The sequence below is a fragment of the Pleurodeles waltl genome, chromosome 2_1, assembly GCF_031143425.1.
Source record: "Pleurodeles waltl isolate 20211129_DDA chromosome 2_1, aPleWal1.hap1.20221129, whole genome shotgun sequence".
Lineage (NCBI taxonomy): Eukaryota > Metazoa > Chordata > Amphibia > Caudata > Salamandridae > Pleurodeles > Pleurodeles waltl.
In genome coordinates this window covers 18,515,042-18,533,958 of record NC_090438.1, presented here as the reverse complement: position 1 = coordinate 18,533,958, position 18,917 = coordinate 18,515,042, and the positions used below count along the sequence as shown (strand labels likewise).

The 18,917-nt window shown below is 44.4% G+C and overlaps 1 protein-coding gene across 1 annotated transcript in view; it reads right to left on the bottom strand.

Moving 5' to 3' along the window:
- Positions 1 to 2,575: 2,575 nt before the first annotated feature.
- LOC138260421 (indolethylamine N-methyltransferase-like) overlaps positions 2,576 to 18,917 on the bottom strand; it is a 78,865-nt gene continuing 62,523 nt past the window's right edge. The window contains exon 3 of the mRNA XM_069208893.1: positions 2,576 to 4,367. Within this exon, the coding sequence (XP_069064994.1) occupies positions 3,941 to 4,367 (427 nt within the window). The 3' untranslated portion in view covers positions 2,576 to 3,940. The remainder of the gene's footprint in view (positions 4,368 to 18,917) is intronic.

Sequence of the window (18,917 nt, the reverse complement as noted above, 5' to 3'; positions counted from 1 at the left end):
TTAGGAGGTAATAGGTGTACCTGGATGGGCCATCACTGGCAGAATAGAAGAGTGGAGGTAGGCACCAATTGATTGTTCATAGAGCCAGTCTGGAGCCAGGGCAAGGGAGGATGGAAACTTTAAGCACTTCAAAGGAAAACTCTGGAAAAGTGTCCTACTTTAAGGAAGGCAACAGGTATACAAATGGGATCCTCAGACTCACTCTTCAGTTCAATTTCTGGACCTGAGTAAGGCGTCCCAGATGCTGCTGTGGACTGCGGTGTACTTCAGAAGACTTCTTTGCTGCACCTGGAAGGACTGCTCTGCTGCCTGAAGCCGTCCCTGCTACTTGAGCCATATTTGTCTCCTTAAACCTAGGAATACCATAGTGACTATAAGGGCTAGATGTCTGGCCTCCTGATCAGAGCCTCCTCCAGGACAGACATGGATTTAACCATCCTGAACCTGCACCTGGACCCAGCCTGAGTGAGTCCTCTTCAGTCCTGGACCTTTGGCAGAGGTGCTACATTCACCCAGAAAACCAAAATCAAAATCTCAGAACTTTTTGGCTAAAAAGTTCTCTAAAAACTGGGAGTAGACCGGGACCTACCTGCTCGATGATTGGCCAAAGGTTCATCACCGTCCAGTCTGACTTCACTGCAGCTTCGTACAGACTTTTCGGCAGCAGCAAATCCTGCTCAGCAGTCCTTCCAGATGGAGTATTTATCCTTGTGGAGCTGTTGTTGCAGAATTTCAACTTTTGAAAAAGAGACATAGGACCTGATTTAGATTTTGGTTGATGGGTTACTTGGTCATAACCTTGACGGTTATTCCGTCCCTGTTTTATAATTTTCATGGGATATCATGGAATTGAAATAAGGCGGATGGTATGTTTTTCACGTCTGAGACAGAGTAACCCATCAGCCAAGATCAGGCACAGACCCTATGTCTGAATATGGAAATCTTCACCACAATTTCGTCCAGAGCCGCCCTGACGATGACACCTCCTCCTTGGACACTTGGATCCTTGCTCCACTGATCTCTCCCTTCTCAGATATTTGCACATATCGCAGTTGGCCATAATTTTCAACTTTGACCCGGTCTTGCACAACTATATGTCCAGTTTTGGTGCTGTGATGTTTAGGTGCTTTTATTTTACTGCTTTTGTTTGCTGCATAAATATTTTACTCATTGTCTCTAATTTAAGACAATCTGTTTTAGTGACAAGATACCAGAGGGTTAAGCAGAGGTTAATTTAACGACTTTTGTATTTAACTCTGACAGGAATTGTGCCTGTTGCTTGAGCAGCGTTAATGCCCCACTCAACCAATGACCCAAGTCCTCACTCCCCCTCAGGAAGACTCCTCCTCAGTAAGACACCCCCTCAGGAAGACTCCCCCTCAGGAAGACTCCCCCTCAGGAAGACACCCCCTCAGGAAGACTCCCCCTCAGTAAGACTCCCCCTCAGGAAGACACCCCCTTCTGCAAGACTCCTCCTCAGTAAGACACCCCCTCAGTAAGACTGCCCCTCAGGAAGACTCCCCCTCAGGAAGACACCCCCTCAGGAAGACACCCCCTCAGGAAGACTCCCCCTCAGTAAGACACCCCCTCAGTAAGACTCCCCCTCAGTAAGACTCCTCCTCAGTAAGACACCCCCTCAGTAAGACTCCCCCTCAGTAAGACTCCCCCTCAGGAAGACACCCCCTCAGTAAGACTCCCCCTCAGGAACCCCCTCAGGAAGACTCCCCCTTAGGAAGACCCCCCTCAGGAAGACACCCCCTCAGGAAGACTCCCCCTCAGTAAGACACCCCCTCAGGAAGACTCCCCCTCAGTAAGACTCCCCCTCAGGAACCCCCTCAGGAAGACTCCCCCTCAGGAAGACTCCCCCTCAGTAAGGCACCCCCTCAGGAAGACACCTCCTCAGTAAGACTCCTCCTCAGTAAGACACCCCCTCAGAAAGACTCCCCCTCAGTAAGACTCCCCCTCAGGAACCCCCTCAGGAAGACTCCCCCTCAGTAAGACTCCCCCTCAGGAAGACTCCCCCTCAGTGAGACTCCCCCTCAGGAACCCCCTCAATAAGACTCCCCCTCAGTAAGACACCCCCTCAGGAACCCCCTCAGGAAGACTCCCCCTCAGGAAGACTCCCCCTCAGTAAGAAACCCCCTCAGGAAGACTCCCCCTCAGTAAGACTCCCCCTCAGGAACCCTCTCAGGAAGACTACCCCTCAGTAAGACTCCCCCTCAGGAAGACACCCCCTCAGGAAGACTCCCGCTCAGTAAGACTCCCCCTCAGGAAGACACCCCCTCAGTAAGACACCCCCTCAGGAAGACTCCCAATCCTGGATGTAGCACCAGATTATGAAACTGGTTACTCGCAAAATAGAGTTTTGGCTTTTATCCTCACATACAGTTTCATTCTGTTTGGATTGACTGAGCATTCAGCAATATACACTTTTAATCATCATCAAAGCCATTGGATTAATAAGTTTATTTCTTATATTTTTTATACATTCAAAGATCAATGAATGCATTGAAATTTGAGCTTTGCGGATCTGTAAAGTGAGGAGCAGAACAGAATCAGACACAGAAGAAAAACATATACAACACAAATGATTTTTATTTGAATAATCAGTCACTGGGTGTGTTTCTCATGGTACTGATTGGAAGTCAGTTCCTATTATATCAGGGGACTGCATCAGTCCTGTGTTGCACACGTTTAGATGGTCAGGATCTATTTCGGTTTTCTGCAGTACTATTGAGTGGGGCACACATTCCAAGTCAGTACTCCACCCCTGGCACAACCTCCAAACACCAGATGTTTTATTTTTGGAGGGGAGGCTACATTAAATGTCATCCTGAAAAGCATTTCTTACTTGTTTCTTTTTGTTACTTTGGCCCTCATTAAGACTCAGGTGCAGTTAGGTGTGAGATAGTGGGTGACTAGAATGTATGATCCCAGATGTATATGTACACTTATGTTTATTTTTAAAAAAAAGCAAGTAACTGGAGTGATTATGCAGACCTGAATTTACTAGGCGCACAAGGACACTTATAATTAGATGAAGCGATGTCCTACTTGCTGACTCCACTCTGTCTAACTTGTAATTGGGTACTGTTTAGGCAAGTGCAGAATTTCAACTATGCCAGAGGAATCAGAGTGATTTATGTAATTCCCCATTACTCTTTGACAAGGAAGTACTGATACTTATGCTATTACTCCTGCTCTCGCATGAGCAGCAGTGCTCTCAATAGTCATGTTTTCTTGCATGTAGAGCTATTTCACAGCATGGCATGCACTTGTCCACCCTTTTTAGATACAAGAATGCATTTCTGCTCGAAGAAACAGCACTAAGTGCATAATTACTCTTCATACTTAATGATGTGTAATCTTGCACAATTCTCAGGTAATTCCACAAGATTATGCTACAGTGATTTATGTGAATTGTGCCCACCTGGGCTATGAGGGAGCAGAAGTCCCTACTAACCTGAGCTATAAAGGAGGAACCAGCAGTATTACTGTCATCTGTTTACCAAACTCTTAACCAGTGTTTCTCTGGCTTCCATTGCATTTTAAAATGCAGATGAGCACATTCTTGATAGGTGTTAGGTGAACCCTAAATGATATCAAGGAGCAGGTGAGCAGCACCAGGTCATAAAGGATCACAAACAGCAGTGTAGCAAGAAAACCAAATACTCAATCTGCAAAAGAATCTGGAAATGACACAATTGCACCATTTGTTGGAAAGTAAAGTAATCAGATCTATATCCAAATGACTTTGGGGTGGAGAAGAAGATTACATTAAATGAAACAGGACCTGACAGCAAGAAGGCAATGTAATAACAGATGAAGTGTAGCAAGTTCAGCATTGAGAGAAGAGGGAGAAGGGAAATTGCATTTGGGATCAGCACTAATGGGTTATCATCTCTACTTATCAATTAAGATTTGTCAGTAGAGTAAGGAACTATTTCTTTTTGGCCTTAACATACATTACAGCTTTATAATCTGCTATATCATATGACCTCTGAACTGTTCGAGGCAGCGTCACTGTCTCCTCAATGACAAATCCAGCATCAATAATAGATGTTTCTAGAGACTCTTTGCTGATGGACAGATTTGGAAACCTGAAGGTGTCAACCATGAAATATGTTTGTTCCAGGCACGTCATCATTATAAGAGTCCCTCCTTTCTTTAACAGCGTGGAGACATTGTTTAGGGCGCTGCAGAACCCCTCTATGGTGGTGGTGTGACACTCCAAGCAGTGTTTCAGGAAGAGGCAGTCAGCCGGGGGAACAGTGGTGGGAGAAAATGGGTTGCTTTTGCTGACATCATATTTAAGAACGTCTTTGATTTTGCTTTGCAGAGTGTTTTGTTTCTCAGTCCAGGTGTCCCTAAAAATTAAGAAATATGTACAGTTAAAGCCAAGTATTATGCCTTGATTCATCTCACCTCACCTTTTATTCTATCACCCTAAAAGAAGATATTTACCTTAAAATGATGTATCACACATGCTGAATGTATAGCACCCTTATACCATATTGGTCCTGATGACACTATATACATGTAAAATTAATACCTATAAGATATAAATATAAATGCAGAGAGACACAGTGAAAGCAAGTACAGTACTGTATTACACATCACCCACTATGTCTTTTTATATTACGTGTAAATTTTGAGACGTTCAGCGACAGTGAGAATGTGTAGGGTTAGCTAGCATTCAAGAATGCATTGTTGCTAAAGCTATGTACAGTGGTGAGAAGGAGAGGATTTATTAATTTCAGTGTCAGGCACAATTGTCACATACTCATAGATTTACTGTATTTGGCACTGCAGTTACCACATAATTTGCAAGTTGTGTAGATTCCACAAAAAATGTTGTTTCTAGCTACGATGAGTACAAATAATACTGCCAGAGGAGAATGTGACACATCATTTTCATGTTTTACTTAATGATTGAAAAACGCTAATTCGGCCTTCCATTCCTCATGATCCTAGTGGCCAAGACAATGTTAAAGTTTTACAAAGTGTTTTGGGGGCTTTCAATCTATCTATCTATCTATCTATCTATCTATCTATCTATCTATCTATCTATCTATCTATCTATCTATCTATCTATCTATCTATCTATCTATCTATCTATCTATCTATCTATCTATCTATCTATCTATATTACCTAGTGGTCGTCACTTGGTAGTTATCGCTAGGACCCTGTTTCCATAGAAAAAGCATTTTTTGACTTGCGTATATCTTTGCCAAATCTTCATGAAAGTTAAAAAAAAAAGTGTGTATGTGAATAGTGTTGCGCATGCAAAGTTTCGGGGTGATCAGTCAAGTGGGGGCTGAGAAAAAGGGAAAAAGGGGGGGTCAGAAACATGCTTTTCCCATGTTAATTCCCATAGGAGTTTTGAACATGACTACAACCCAAACTGCTGGATGCAATTACATCAAGTTTGTCAGCAAGCTAGATTCTGTTCCACAGATTGTGGTTTTAGTTATTTGGTGTAAATCGGTTCAGTAGATTTTGAGATATTAAAGGTAAAATACATGTGTATCTCTAGGGTTGCGGATCCTCCCCTACTAATTCCCTAATAATATGAAGTCATGCAGAGAGCTGCAGAGCTCTGATTGGCTGCCAACACGTCAAACCAGGCTTCAGCCGAGTCCCAGAATAAAAATGAAAAAAAAAGAAAAGTGCCCAGGTTGGGGACACCCTGATCCCTTAGCGCTGGTGCATGGGTAACAAAGGGACCCCACCAGGGCAAAAAAACACTTTGTGCTGCAAATTCATGATGATGTTGAAATTTCACAGCAAAAATGTTTTTAAAAAAATGCCCTTGTTTTTATGAAGCCCGAGGTGGGCCATTGTACAGGGGGCATTTTGTACTAAAGGAAGGGGCTCGCAGGGCACCCTTCCTAGGGCATTTTAATGCCCAGGGACTTCCATCTCCCTGTGGCTTTAATTTTAATGAATTGAGGGGGCGCATGACCCCACTGCAGCCCCAGGGACCACCATGTTCTGGGCCATTCATCACATATAATGCAGAGGGACGTGCAGCCCCCCTCCACAGCCCTGGGGACAGACACCTCCCTGGTATAAAATGCATATGTTTGACCTGGCATCCTTGGCGTGGTCTCTCCTGTCGTTTTTGCCTCTGCTTCCTATGTTTTGACTGTGTGCTGGTTTTGGTGGTCTGAACACTTTACCACCGCAGGCCAGTGCTAAAGTGCAAGTGCTCGCTGTATAAATTGCATATATAATTGGCTTTTCTTGTTTGGCAAATTTGATTTACTAGTAAGTCCCTAGTAAAGCACAGTAGAGGTGCCCAGGGCCTGTAAATCAAATGCTACTAGTGGGTCTCCAGCACTGGTTGTGCCACACACATGAGTAGCCATGTAAACATGGCTCAGACCAGCCACTGCAGTGTCTGTGTATGTAGTTTTAAACTGCCAATTCGACCTGGCAAGTGAACACACATTCCAGGCCCAAACCTTTCCTTTTTGTACATGTGAGCCACCCCTAAGGTAGGCCCTAGGTAGCCCCATGGGCAGGGTGCAGTGTATGTTAAAGGTATGACATGTACTGATTGGTTTTCCATGTCCTGACAGTGAAATATTGTCAAATTCAGTTTTCACTGTTGCAAGGCCTATCTCTATTCATAGGTTAACATGGGGGCTGCCTTTAAATATCATTTAAGTGCAGTTTCCCTTTTGTAGCAGATCGAGATGTTGAGTTCGGGGTCTCTGAACTCTCAATGTAAAAATACATCTTTTGGTAAAGTTGTTTTTTAGATTGTCAGTTTGAAAATGCCACTTTCAGAAAGTGGGCATTTTCTTGCTTAAACCAATCTGTGACTGCTAGTGTATTCCCTGTCTGGGTCAGACTGACAGTTGGGCTGTTTTTGAATCTCCACTAGACAGTGACACAAAGGGAGCTGGGGTGAAACCTGCATATCCTGATGGGCCATCTGTGCTGGATTGGAGGGAGGAGTGGATACTTACACCTGAAAGGGCTGTGCCTGCCCTCACACAATGCAGTGTCCAACCCCCTGGTGTGTGTTTGGGGCCAGGCCTGGGCAAGGCAGGATCTTGTGAACAACAGACACTTTCCTTTGAAGTTTGCCTACTTCAAAGGCAGAAAGGGGTATAAGTAGTGGACCTAAAATCCCAGATTTTTAGATTACTTCTGGAACCTCTGCCAAGGAGAAGAGTTGAAGAGCTGGAGGAGGAATACTGCCCTGTTGCCTGTGATTGTGCTTTGCTGGGTTGGCCTGCAGTTGCTGCTTTCTGCCTGAAAGAGGACAAAGACTGGACTTTGTGATATATTCCTACTGTGAAATGTCTCTAAGGGCTTGGACTGAGCTTGCCTCCTGTTCTGAAGTCTCAGGGCCATCAACAACTTCCTCTGCCAGCAACTGGACTCTCTCCTGAGACTCCTACCCTGCTAATTGGTTCCCACTCCAGTCCCTGGGCCCTTGAAAGGTGAAGCTGGTGGAATCAAGATGGAAATCCATGCACAGGAGCTGTGTGGGGAAAAATTTGACCTACATCACGGCTGAGAAATCGACGTACCACCTGTATCGATCTCCTGTGGGAGAGAAAAACTATGCATTTCCTACCTGACTGGAGAAGAAATGACGCACAGCCTCACTTGTGATGCAAACCAGGTACTTTGTGTAACATCAATGCATCCATTGTTTTCTATGGAGTAAGACTCTTTTTAATTTAAAAATTCATAACTTTACGTTATGTTGGATTTATGTTGTTTTATTCTTGTTTGATTTAGATAAATATTGACTATTTTATTGAACTGGTGTTGTGTCCATTTTGCAGTGTTTTCACTGTATTATTGTGTGTTTTGCTACAAATACTTTTGCTTTTAAATAAACCTGCGTGCTTGTGCCAAGCTACCAAGGGGGTGAGCAGGGGTTATCATAAGGGTGTATCTCCATTACCTTGACTAGTGTGTGGGTCCCTGCTTGGACAGAGTGCAAACTGACTGCCAAACAGAGACCCGATTTCTAACAGCGGGCTCCTGCTATGTTTGCGGGTGCCCATGCCCGGGACATAGCTATTTGCTGTGACCTGATGGGAACTTTGACAGATCCTGCCAAATCTGAGCAAATACTCACTTTCTGCACGTGAGAGCTGGCAAACAGCTCTTACTTGCAGAAAGTGAAGTTTCATCTGTTTCCCTACAGGCAAATATGCTTGCAGCAAAATAGATGAAATCATTGCTCCCGGAAGCCGGGAGCTGCTATTTAAAGCAGCTCCCTGCTTGTGGGAGCAATTCCGGCTCCCGAGGGTTGTGAAAAGATGGCCAGGACTGCAGGGGCCTTGAGGCTCCTCCCGTGGTCCTGTCACTCTCTTTCTCTTCCAAGCCATAATGGGATGGAAGAGAGAGAGAGATTGTCATTTCAATGATCTTTCCATACAATGACTTCACAGAGAGAGACTAGCAAGGCTGTTTGGTACCCATGTTACAGTTATGTTTGGATGCACAGCAGAACAGAGTCACTTCTAGCCTAATGGTCAATGTCTTGTGCTATCACTCAGTAGGCTGAAGGTTCAAATCCTAGTATCGCTTGGCAGTGTGTATGTTTATTTACTAGTGTTTTGATTGTTAAACCTTCCTGGTGATAGAGAAGTCACATATCTTTCCAATCACATGCATGAGTTGACTGTCATAGGTATGTCTATAAGCGTCCTACTGAAGAGTCACCTATGGCCTGGAGGTTAAGGTCACAGAGCCTCACCCGGACAGTTGAAGGATCTACTCCAAGTGTGTCCCTGGCCATTTTCCCTCTTTAATTTCTTTTAGACTTCACATTTAAGGTTCATACTGAAAGGCAATCTCATTCTTTTTGATTGACAAATATATTTTTCTTTTTTAATTTGTTAAAGAAATGTCTCATTCTAAGTATACCATTTATCAAAGCCTAAAAACCTCTCTCTCTTTTCCTCTCTCTCTTTTCCTCTCACTCTTTTCCTCTCTCTCTCTCTCAATTTCTCAATTTCAGTCTCTTTCTCTCACTTGCATATCCACTCAGACCCTTAAGTACCCACTCACAAACCTACTCAGACATTCCCACTCCCACTTAAAGGCCCACTCAGACCCTTGTGCACTCACTCACAGACCCACTCAGACCCTCATGCACCCACTCACAGACCCACTCTGACACTCACGCACCCACTCACAGACCCATTGAAACCATCACACATCCACTCACTGACCCACATAGACATTGACACACCCACTCACAGATCCACTAAGACAGTGGTTCCCAGCCTTTTGACTTCTGGGGACCCCCACTTTATCATTAATGGAACCCAGGGACCCCCCACTCAGTAATCATTGGGATCCAGGGACCCCCACTCAGTCATTACTGGAAGCTTGGGACCTAATTTGTCAATATTTGTTAATATTTTTTTATTTTCTAAGAAGTCGCGGACGACCTGAGAAGGCTTCGCGGACCCCCAGGGGTCCCCGGACCACAGGTTGGGAACCACTGCACTAAGACATTGACGCACACTCTCTCACACCCAGGCCAACACTCTCAAAGCCACTCTCATACCCAGATAAGCCCTCTCACACCTACTCCCACACCCAGAGAGACAGGCCACATCCAACTCCCACAGCACATGGCCAAAGGCTGTACCCAGTGTGGAGTTGGGAGTTTAGCATGCGGCCAGACCCTGAAGCCAACACCCCTGCGAATGGACAAAGGTCTTGTGTGGCACAGGGTTTGGTGGTTATATGGAGTTGGCCACAGGACCTGGTCGCAGACCAGGCCTTGCAGCCAACCCCCTCTGTGCATGGCCTTCCGTTCTACACAGCAGTGGTTGTAATAATGTATAGTAATGAAAATTACTTTATGTTAAATTCACTGAAAAAAACAAAGGTTACAGGGATGTTATATAGTTAGGATCACATTTCACACATACAAAACCAGTGAAATTCAGCAGTTATAATTAACTATAACTTGCGTCTCCCTAATGCGCTTCTTATGCCCTCATATATTACATCACTCATTAGATGGCCAGTGGCATCACTAATGACATTAATAATATTATATTTATCTGGAAGGAGGAACACAGTCCCCCTCCTTGGTCTGATTTTGGCCCCAGAGGACCTATCCCCAGGAGCCTAGATATCAAAGAGGGGGTGCCCTGGTGACTACCCAGGGATCCCATCAAACTATGGTCAGATGCTGCAGTGGGAAGACCAAAGCCCCTACAGACCCAGTCACCTCCTTGCCTCCAGTGGAACCCAGCATTGCTTCCACCCACAGGGAACAGCTAAAAATGCTGCTTTTTGCAGGCAGGAGCAATCTTTCATCTGTTTCCCTGCCCACTTCACTGCAGGCAGGGTAACAGATGCAAAGTCCACTCCCGGAGGTAGGGAGCATTTTTCATGCTTCTGCCCTCTGGGAGGAGATTTAGGGCTATATTTATGGCCTCACTTGTGTCATGTTTGCATCACATAACATGGTAAATGAGTAACACAAAGCTTATGGCAGATTTATGAAGCCATGCAAGGCCACTTTAAGGTGGCCTTGTGTGGCTTCATAAATCTGGAGTAACGCAAAACAACACAAATCTTTGCGTTGCGTTACTCTGCCCTGGGAAGCATTCCATGGACGTTGTGTGGGTATTCCCAGGTAACTCCCATGGATTTTGACACATTCCCAAATTTACAAGGACTTGCAAACCTGGGAACAAGCCAAAATGCTACGCCTTCCCAGGAGGAACTTAACGAGGAGAAATATCTTTATTTCTCCTTGCTACATCCTCTTTCTATGTGTGGAGCACGCATAGATAGGGGAATATGCTGCATGGGATTGTTTTGTGCAGGAAAGTTTCCCTTCCTGCACAAAAACAATCCCCTTACAACACAGATTGACTTGCCAATATCTTTGGCACCGTTTGATGAATCTTCATGACATTTTCCAAAAAAACATATGCTGAGTATTCTTGCTACACATGCAAAGGTTTGGGGTGATCCATCAAGGGGGCCAAGAAAAAAATATGAATATCAAAAGACATGCATTTCTTAAGCTAAATCCCATAGCTGTTTTGAACACGACTACAGCTCAAACTGCTGGAAGGAATTACACCAAATTTCTCAGAAAGCTAGATTTTGTTCCACAGAGTGTGCTTTTTCTTAATTGATGTAAATCCGTTCAGTATTTTTTGCGGTATGAAAGGGAAATAATTGTATATCTAGGGCTGAAGATCCTCCCTGATGAACCTGCGAATAACAAAAGCTGATGCAGAGAACCAGAAAGTGTTGGCAGCCATCTTGGGACTCGGCTTCAGTCGAGTCCCAAAAATAAAGTTAAAAAAAAAAGAAAAATTGCCAGGGTAGGGACACCCTGACCCTTAGCTCTGGAGCTGGGGTGCCAGAGGGTCCCCACCAGGGCAAAAAAAGCACCATAAAAGAAATTGCAGACAATTCACGATGACATTGCAAATTCATGGCAATTTTTTTCAAAACAAAAAACAAGCATCTGCTTTAATGAAGGTCCCAAGTGGACCAGGTTCCAGGGGCATGTTGAAATAAAGGAGGGGTGTGCATGTGCCCCATGGACCTCAACCTCTCCAGGGCTTTAATATAATGAATATTAGGGGGGCTCGTGGCCCCCCACAGACCCCTGCAGCCGCAAGGACCGCCAACTACCCAGGGCTTTAATTAATATGAATGCAGCAGGGCCTTGCAGCCCCAATCAGCCCCAGGGACCGCTACCTCCCTGGGACGTTAATCAAAATGAAGCAAGGGGGTCACACAGCCCCGGTGACCACCACCTCCCCGGGGCTCAAAATCAAATATAATGTGGGCAGGTGCGGACCCTTGCAGCCCTGGGGATCACCACCTCCTGGGGGCTTTACCAAATGCCGCACAGCTTCCCATAGCCATAGAGACCCCCACCTCCCCGGGGCTTTAACCAAATATAATGCAGGGGGGAATGAAATTTACTTTATATTATAAAAACCATCGAAGTTCACTGAAAAAAAAACAAAGGTTACAGGGATGCTATACTGTTGTGTAGTCATTTTAGTTATAGCTCCATGCATGTTATTTTCGCATAGTAGGCCTGCCGCTGTGCACTTTAACCTAGATATATTTTATTCAGCTTCATTTATTATTTCAACAATAGCCACTTTTGCTGTATGGTTTTATTCCTCTCTATCTAGCTGTTTTCGTCTAGGCCAGCACTACATTCTCAAACAAGACATTCTTGTTCACTCTGTACTTCTTTCAAGGCTGCAGTAAGATAGGTTGCCGGTGAACGTGGTAAAAGTTTTTTGTCTCTGGTATTCATAGAAAAACACATATCCTTACGTAGGGACATTCTCTCATAACATCAGCTGTTATTATAAAAACACTTCCTTGTCCCTTACACGTTAGAGGGAGATTCCAGTCAGAAGGCCACGGCTGTATGCTGATTGTTGAATGCTTCGCTACAGCTGCTTATGCAGACTTCAGGGCTTTGCTCAAGTATGGGGGATGATGTCTTCCCAGGGGAACCTGAAGGACAGAACTAGAGCTTAACATGCTGTGCTCTATTGTAGCCTAGGTAGAAATTAGTCTATTGACTCTAGCGACAGTATGGTAGTGTTATTTCTATGCTTCAGTCTCCTTGTCACAATTCTAATTCTATCATGATGTATCGTCCTGGTTATTGCAGTACATGATTTGTTATCTAAGATGCAGTCACTTCATTAAAACCTTATTGAAACATATACTGCCTCTGTTTGTCATTGTGTATGTGAAACTAATGTAACTGAGAGAAAACGGATGAAACCTGAGTTACCACGATTTCCTTGAGGATTCACCTATGTCATGCGCTCGGCTGTCCAATCATCCCTGCTCTTGGGTAGAGATGAGGCGCTGCTAGTTAGCTGGAACAAAACCCGGATTAGGGTGACAGGTATCACCTGTTGTGGGTTAGGACTCAGTCTCCCACACCACAGGTGATTCTGCCGCTCAAATCCAGTAGTCTCATTAGAATAATGAGAGCCTACGTGACAATACTTTGGAAATAGAATTAAAAAACATCTAAATTCACTTAAAAAAACAAAGGTTACAGGGACTTTATAGTTAGGCTCACAGTTTAAACATTCAAAACCATACAAATTCACATGTAATATAAGAGTTTTCTGAAATACTATAACTTGCGTCCTAAGGCAACTATAACTCACGCACTCACCATGCACTGCTAATTACCCCACAAATTACAGCATTCATGATATCTTTGATAGCATCATTGATAATATCAATGTAATATTTGCAGTAACATTTTCGATGAAAAAAACTGTGCATGACAAGGCACGAGTTATAGTTACTTAGACCTGACAGTCTTAGGGTGGATTTTCCCCAACTTTTTGCCTGCCTCCCACCATTTTTCTGATCTCCGTTTTGCTGGTTTTAGGACTCTACGCACTTTAACACTGCTGATCGGCGCTAAAGTGCTTGCTCTCACTCCCTAAAAAGATGGTAACATTGGCTCATACCCAAATGGTATTTTAAATTTGCCCATAATTCCCTAGCAAAGAGCACTAAATGTGTCCAGGGTCTATAAATTAAATGCTATAGTGGGCCTGCAGCACTGATTTTGCCACTCACATAAGTAATCCCTTAACCATGTCTCAGGCCTGCCACTGCTAGGCCACTTTGACTTGGCATTTAAAACTACTTGCTTAGCCTTAAATTCCACTTTCCTTCCATATGTCACCCCTAACATAGACCCTAGGTAACACATAGGGCACGGTGCTATGTACGTAAAAGGCAGGGCATGTACTCATACGTTTTACATGTCCCGGTATAGAAAAACTCCCAAAGTCAATTTCACTACTGTGAAGCCTGCTTCTCTCATAGGCCAGCATTAGAGATTCCCTTACATGCTTTTAAGTGGTAATTTCTGATCTGAGATACACTTGTCATATTTGTTATGGTAGTGAGAAATCCTACTTACTGTTGAAGTTGGATTCTATATTAATGTTTCAGAAATGGCACTGTTAGAAATTAGTAAATACAACAGGACAAACCAATACGCCCATGAGAGCATGGGAATACACAAATAAAGTACAAGGGTGCCATCAAGGGACTTATTTGATGAAAACATATCTCAGAACAAATTAATCTTAGCTGCATGATGTTCAAGATGTAACATCAGATGAATCAAAAACGTTACCCAAACGCAGAAGTCTAACAAATAAATTGCTGCTTCATGACGGCACCCTTGTACTCATAGAAAGTGGGCATTCCACTGCACTTACTGTAATCTGTGCCTTACAGCCTGTCTCGAATCCACGTCTGGTCTGTGCTGGTTGACAGCTTCCCTTGTCCATTCCACCCAGGCAGCCATAAAAACAGGTCACTCAGTTGCATCTGGATTCATCTGCAGACAGATGGGTTTCCGTGGCAGGAAGGGTGGAGGGGCTCTTACGTAGGACTTGATTACGACCTTGGCGGAATGGATATTCTGTCACAAACGAGACGGATATCCCATCCGCCATATTACAAGTTCCATTTTATCCTATGGAATTTGTAAAATGGCGGGCAGGATATCCGTCACGTTTGTGACAGAGTATCCCATCCGTCAAGGTTGTTGTAATCAGGCAATTAGTCTTGAAAGGCCAATGGCCTGCCCTCACACAAAAGACCCCCCACAGGGCTTCTGGCATACAGGGCTGGGTTAAAAGTGGTACTTGTGCACTTCAAAACCACTCTTTGAAGTTTCCTCCACTTGAAAGACACTTTTGCGTACATATACAAGGCCTGTGACCCCCACCAAATCAAACATTTCTAGACCTACAACTGGATTCTGTCAGAGGGAATGCCTGGCTGCACAAAGTACTCATCTGGACTGTTTTTCCGGAAGAACTGCTGGCCTGCTTGTTGGCCTGTTGACCCCTGACTCTGCTGGAAGGACTCTGCCTTCCTCCTCAAGTGCTCTCCAAGGAATTGGATTGAGTTTGCCTCCTGTTCTGAGGTTTCAGGGCTCTCAAAGTCTTCAACAAAATCGACGCAACGCCTGCCCAATCGTTGCAGCAACTGTTCCGCTTTTGAAAAATCACTGCATTCCCTGCCGGATTGACGCAGCACCTGTTGCCTCTGCTCGGTGCCTTCTGGGTTTGCCACGCATTCTCCTAGGTGTCAAAATATTCCTGCATCATAGTGATTGATCAATGCTGCTCTCGTGAAAACCAACGCATCATCTTGCAGTGGGGAAAGAATTGATTCATCGCCTTTGCCACACTTGAAAAATTGATACATCACTTTACTTTTCGATGCATCTCTTCCTCTGCGGCCTTTCTGCATAGGTATTTTTGACGCACCCCAGGTACTGTGAGTTAAAATGATACAGATACTAATTCTTATGGATTGAGACTCATTTGAACCTTTAAAAAGTGATATCTTGACTTGTGCATATTGAATTTTGGTCGTTTTGGTCTTATTTTATTCAGATAAGTATTATCACTTTTCCTAAACTGGTAAGGAGTACTTTTTGTTGTGTTTTCACTGTGTTACTGTAAGAGTTATCGCACACATACCTTACACATTGCCTTCTAAATCAAGCCGACCTGCTCTGTGCCAAGCTACTGGAAGGTGAACACAGGATAATTTAAGTTGCGTTGTGGCTTACCCCGGCTAGGATTGTGATCCCTTTTTGGACAAGAGTGTATACCTCTCCCAACTAGAGAGCCAACATCTAACAGTTACTTTAGGGCACAAACAGGTGAATTTCTATGTTTTCGTATTTTTAAAATGTGAGCCTAACTGTAATGTCTGGATTTTTAGGTGTCTATCTATCTATCTATCTATCTATCTATCTATCTATCTATCTATCTATCTATCTATCTATCTATCTATCTATCTATGTAAATGTATATATATATATATATATATATTTTTTTTTTTTTTTCACTGAAAAAAACAAAGGTTACAGGGAGGTTATAGTTAAGTTCTGAATTTCCTCGCACAAAACCATAGAAATTCAGCAGTTATAGTTATTGTTAAATCAAGTGACTACAACTTGTGCCCTAAGGTAACAATAACTCGCACCCCCGCTATGCACAATTTTCTCATCAATAATTTTATTGCAAATGTTGCAGTAATAATATTAATGATGCCATAGACATTGTCATTAATTATGTAATATGTGGCTACAGGGATTATAGGTAGGTTTTGAATTAGCTGTCCACGGTGCAGGCGCAAGTTATAATTTGTTATATACAACCTTTGACCGTGCACACAGGAGTTGGCCAGGTCAGGCCCTGCGCCTAACTCCTCACGAGCAGTCCAACCCCTTGTGAGCAGCCAGCTCCATGTTGCGAACACAATTTTGGCATGCAAAGCAAGTGGTTGGTCTCACACTTCCTGGCTGCACTCAGGTTGACTCACTGACTTTGCCAAAGAGTCAGAATAGAAAAATATAAAAAGTGAGCTCATTGGCTTTATTTAGAGATAAGCATATCTATGTTTGCAAAGCCAACTGTTTTCTGACTGTTTTTATGCCTATTTCTGCATACTAGTGTATATAATTTGTGTATTACTTATCTCCTAAGGGAGTATAGTCTCTATGATACTTTTGGTATCTGTGTCACCAAAATAAAGTACCTTTATTTTTGTAACACTGAGTGTTTTCTCTTATGTTTGTAAGAACTGTGTGACTACTGGGGTATTGCATGAGCTTTGCATGTCACCTAGATAAGCCTTGGCTGCTCATCCACAGCTACCTCTAGAGAGCCTGGCTTCTAGACACTGCCTACACTACACTAACAAGGGATAACTGGACCTGGTATAAGGTGTAAGTACCATAGGTACCCACCACACATCAGGCCAACAGCCTACATTGGTGGTGCAGCGGTGGGATAAGTACTTGCAATTGCCTTATGACTCTTTCACCTGGTGCTTTCCACATGAAAGACCACTCCTTACCTAGAGACATACATAGTACCTAGTGCAGGAATCTAGGGGCCAGATGTAGGAACATTCTGAATTGCGACCCACAAATTGCGAATCAGAGCGACTCGCAATTTGCAACTCGAAATTCAGAATGTTGGTTGGTGTCCCTGGCACCATCTGCAACTCGCAAGGGGGTTGCAAAGGCCCACCTCATGAATATTCATGAGGCGGGTCGCAATTTGCGACGCCCTTGCGAATGGCGGCCCTCACAGGGATGGTGTCCTGCTGCGGACAGCAGACCACCATGTCTGTGACTGCTTTTTAATAAAGCTGTTTTGTTTTTTTGTAATGCAGACCGTTTTCCTTAAAGGAAAACGAGATGCATTACAAAAACGAAAAATGAAACATTTTCGTTTAATTTTTTCAGAGCAGGCAGTGCCTGCTCTGAAAAAATGTTTGCAGTAGGACAATGTAGGACCACTGCCTGCTCTGAAAAAATGTTTGCAGTGCCATTCTCAACAGGGAAGGGGTCCCATGGGGACCCCTTCTCTTTTGCGAATGGGTTACCACCCATTACAAAAGGGCGCAAACTGTGATTGGTTTGCGACCGCGTTCGCGGGCACAAAGCAATCCTGCATTGCACTACGACTCTCAATTAGGAAGGGAACACCCCTTCCTAATTGCGACTTGCAAACCCGTTTTGTAATTCGGTAACCAGATTACCGAATCGCAAAACGAGGTCTGACCATTGCAAAGTGCATTTTGCACGTCGCAAACAGCAAAATTCGCTGTTTGTGACATGCAAACTGCTTAGTACATTTGCCCCCTAGTCTCTAAAGTTTAGGCAAGCTACGGTATAGGCATAGCTCTTACTCTAAACTTCTTTCTGAGCGACTAGGGGTTAGGTAGGTTAGGTTCACCCTACACCATGGTAAAACACACCATGTCTGCAGCTGGACCTAGCTCTGAGGTCATGGACTCTCCTTATGAGGGCCTGACCTTCTATGAATAGCAGACCAACTAGTGTAGCTGGTAGTGGGAGGGGAAGTCACACAGGTAGGGCTCCCTTCACCCCCAGAAGACAAGTAGCTATGGTCACTAAGACTAGGGAAAGATCCACTTCTGCCCACTCTCATGTCACTTCAGTGTCTGAGGGGTCACACTGCAAAACTCCAGGGTATGACTATGGAAAGAGAGCTCAGGAACTGAGACTGGAGGAGGCCAGGCTGAGGCTGCAGCAGCAACAGCTAGTCCTAGATAGGGAGGCCTTGGAAGTGGAGAGGGAGAGGCAGGGTTTATGGTTAGCACCCCATGGTGGCAGCAGCTCAAGTTTCAGGAACTATAGAGTGAGGGAGGGCACCATGGATTCCAGAAACTTACACACGATTATTCCCCCATACAAGGTGGTGGATGACATCTATAAGTGGTTTGCTGCACTTGAGAGGACCTTAACGTTCAGAGGGTCCCTTAAAGGAAGTGGGCTGCTATTCTCTGGTTGTCCTTTTCTGATAAGGGGAGGGATAGACTTCTCACTGTAAGAGAGGAAGATTCAGACATCTACAACTTTCTCAAAACAGCTACCTCATCTAGACTCAAAAGGTGAGGGTGATTTGTGGCAGTCTAGTGCATGACACTCTAGGGACTTCTCAGAGTCGCAGTAAACAAGTCATACCATTTTCCCCCATCAGTAACAAGCCTTGTGCACAAACACAGACAGAAAAGGAGATGCAGGGTGGTTTTCAATCGATTTATTGAAAAGGCTGCAATCTATGATAAAATACATGCGGACGGTAACTCTGTGGAAATGGCACATCAACATTGCTGCCGGCTCGTAATAGAGCCGGCGGCAATGTTGATGTGCAGCGGGTGCAGTAGCGGGCAGTGAAATGCGCGACGGGGCTACGCCTGGGGGCCCCTGCACTGCCCATGCCAAGTGCATGGGCAGTGCAGGGGCCCCCAGGGGCCCCATGCGTCCCCTTACCGCCACCCTTTCCATGGCAGAGACTCATAATCCCCAGGCGGAAACCTG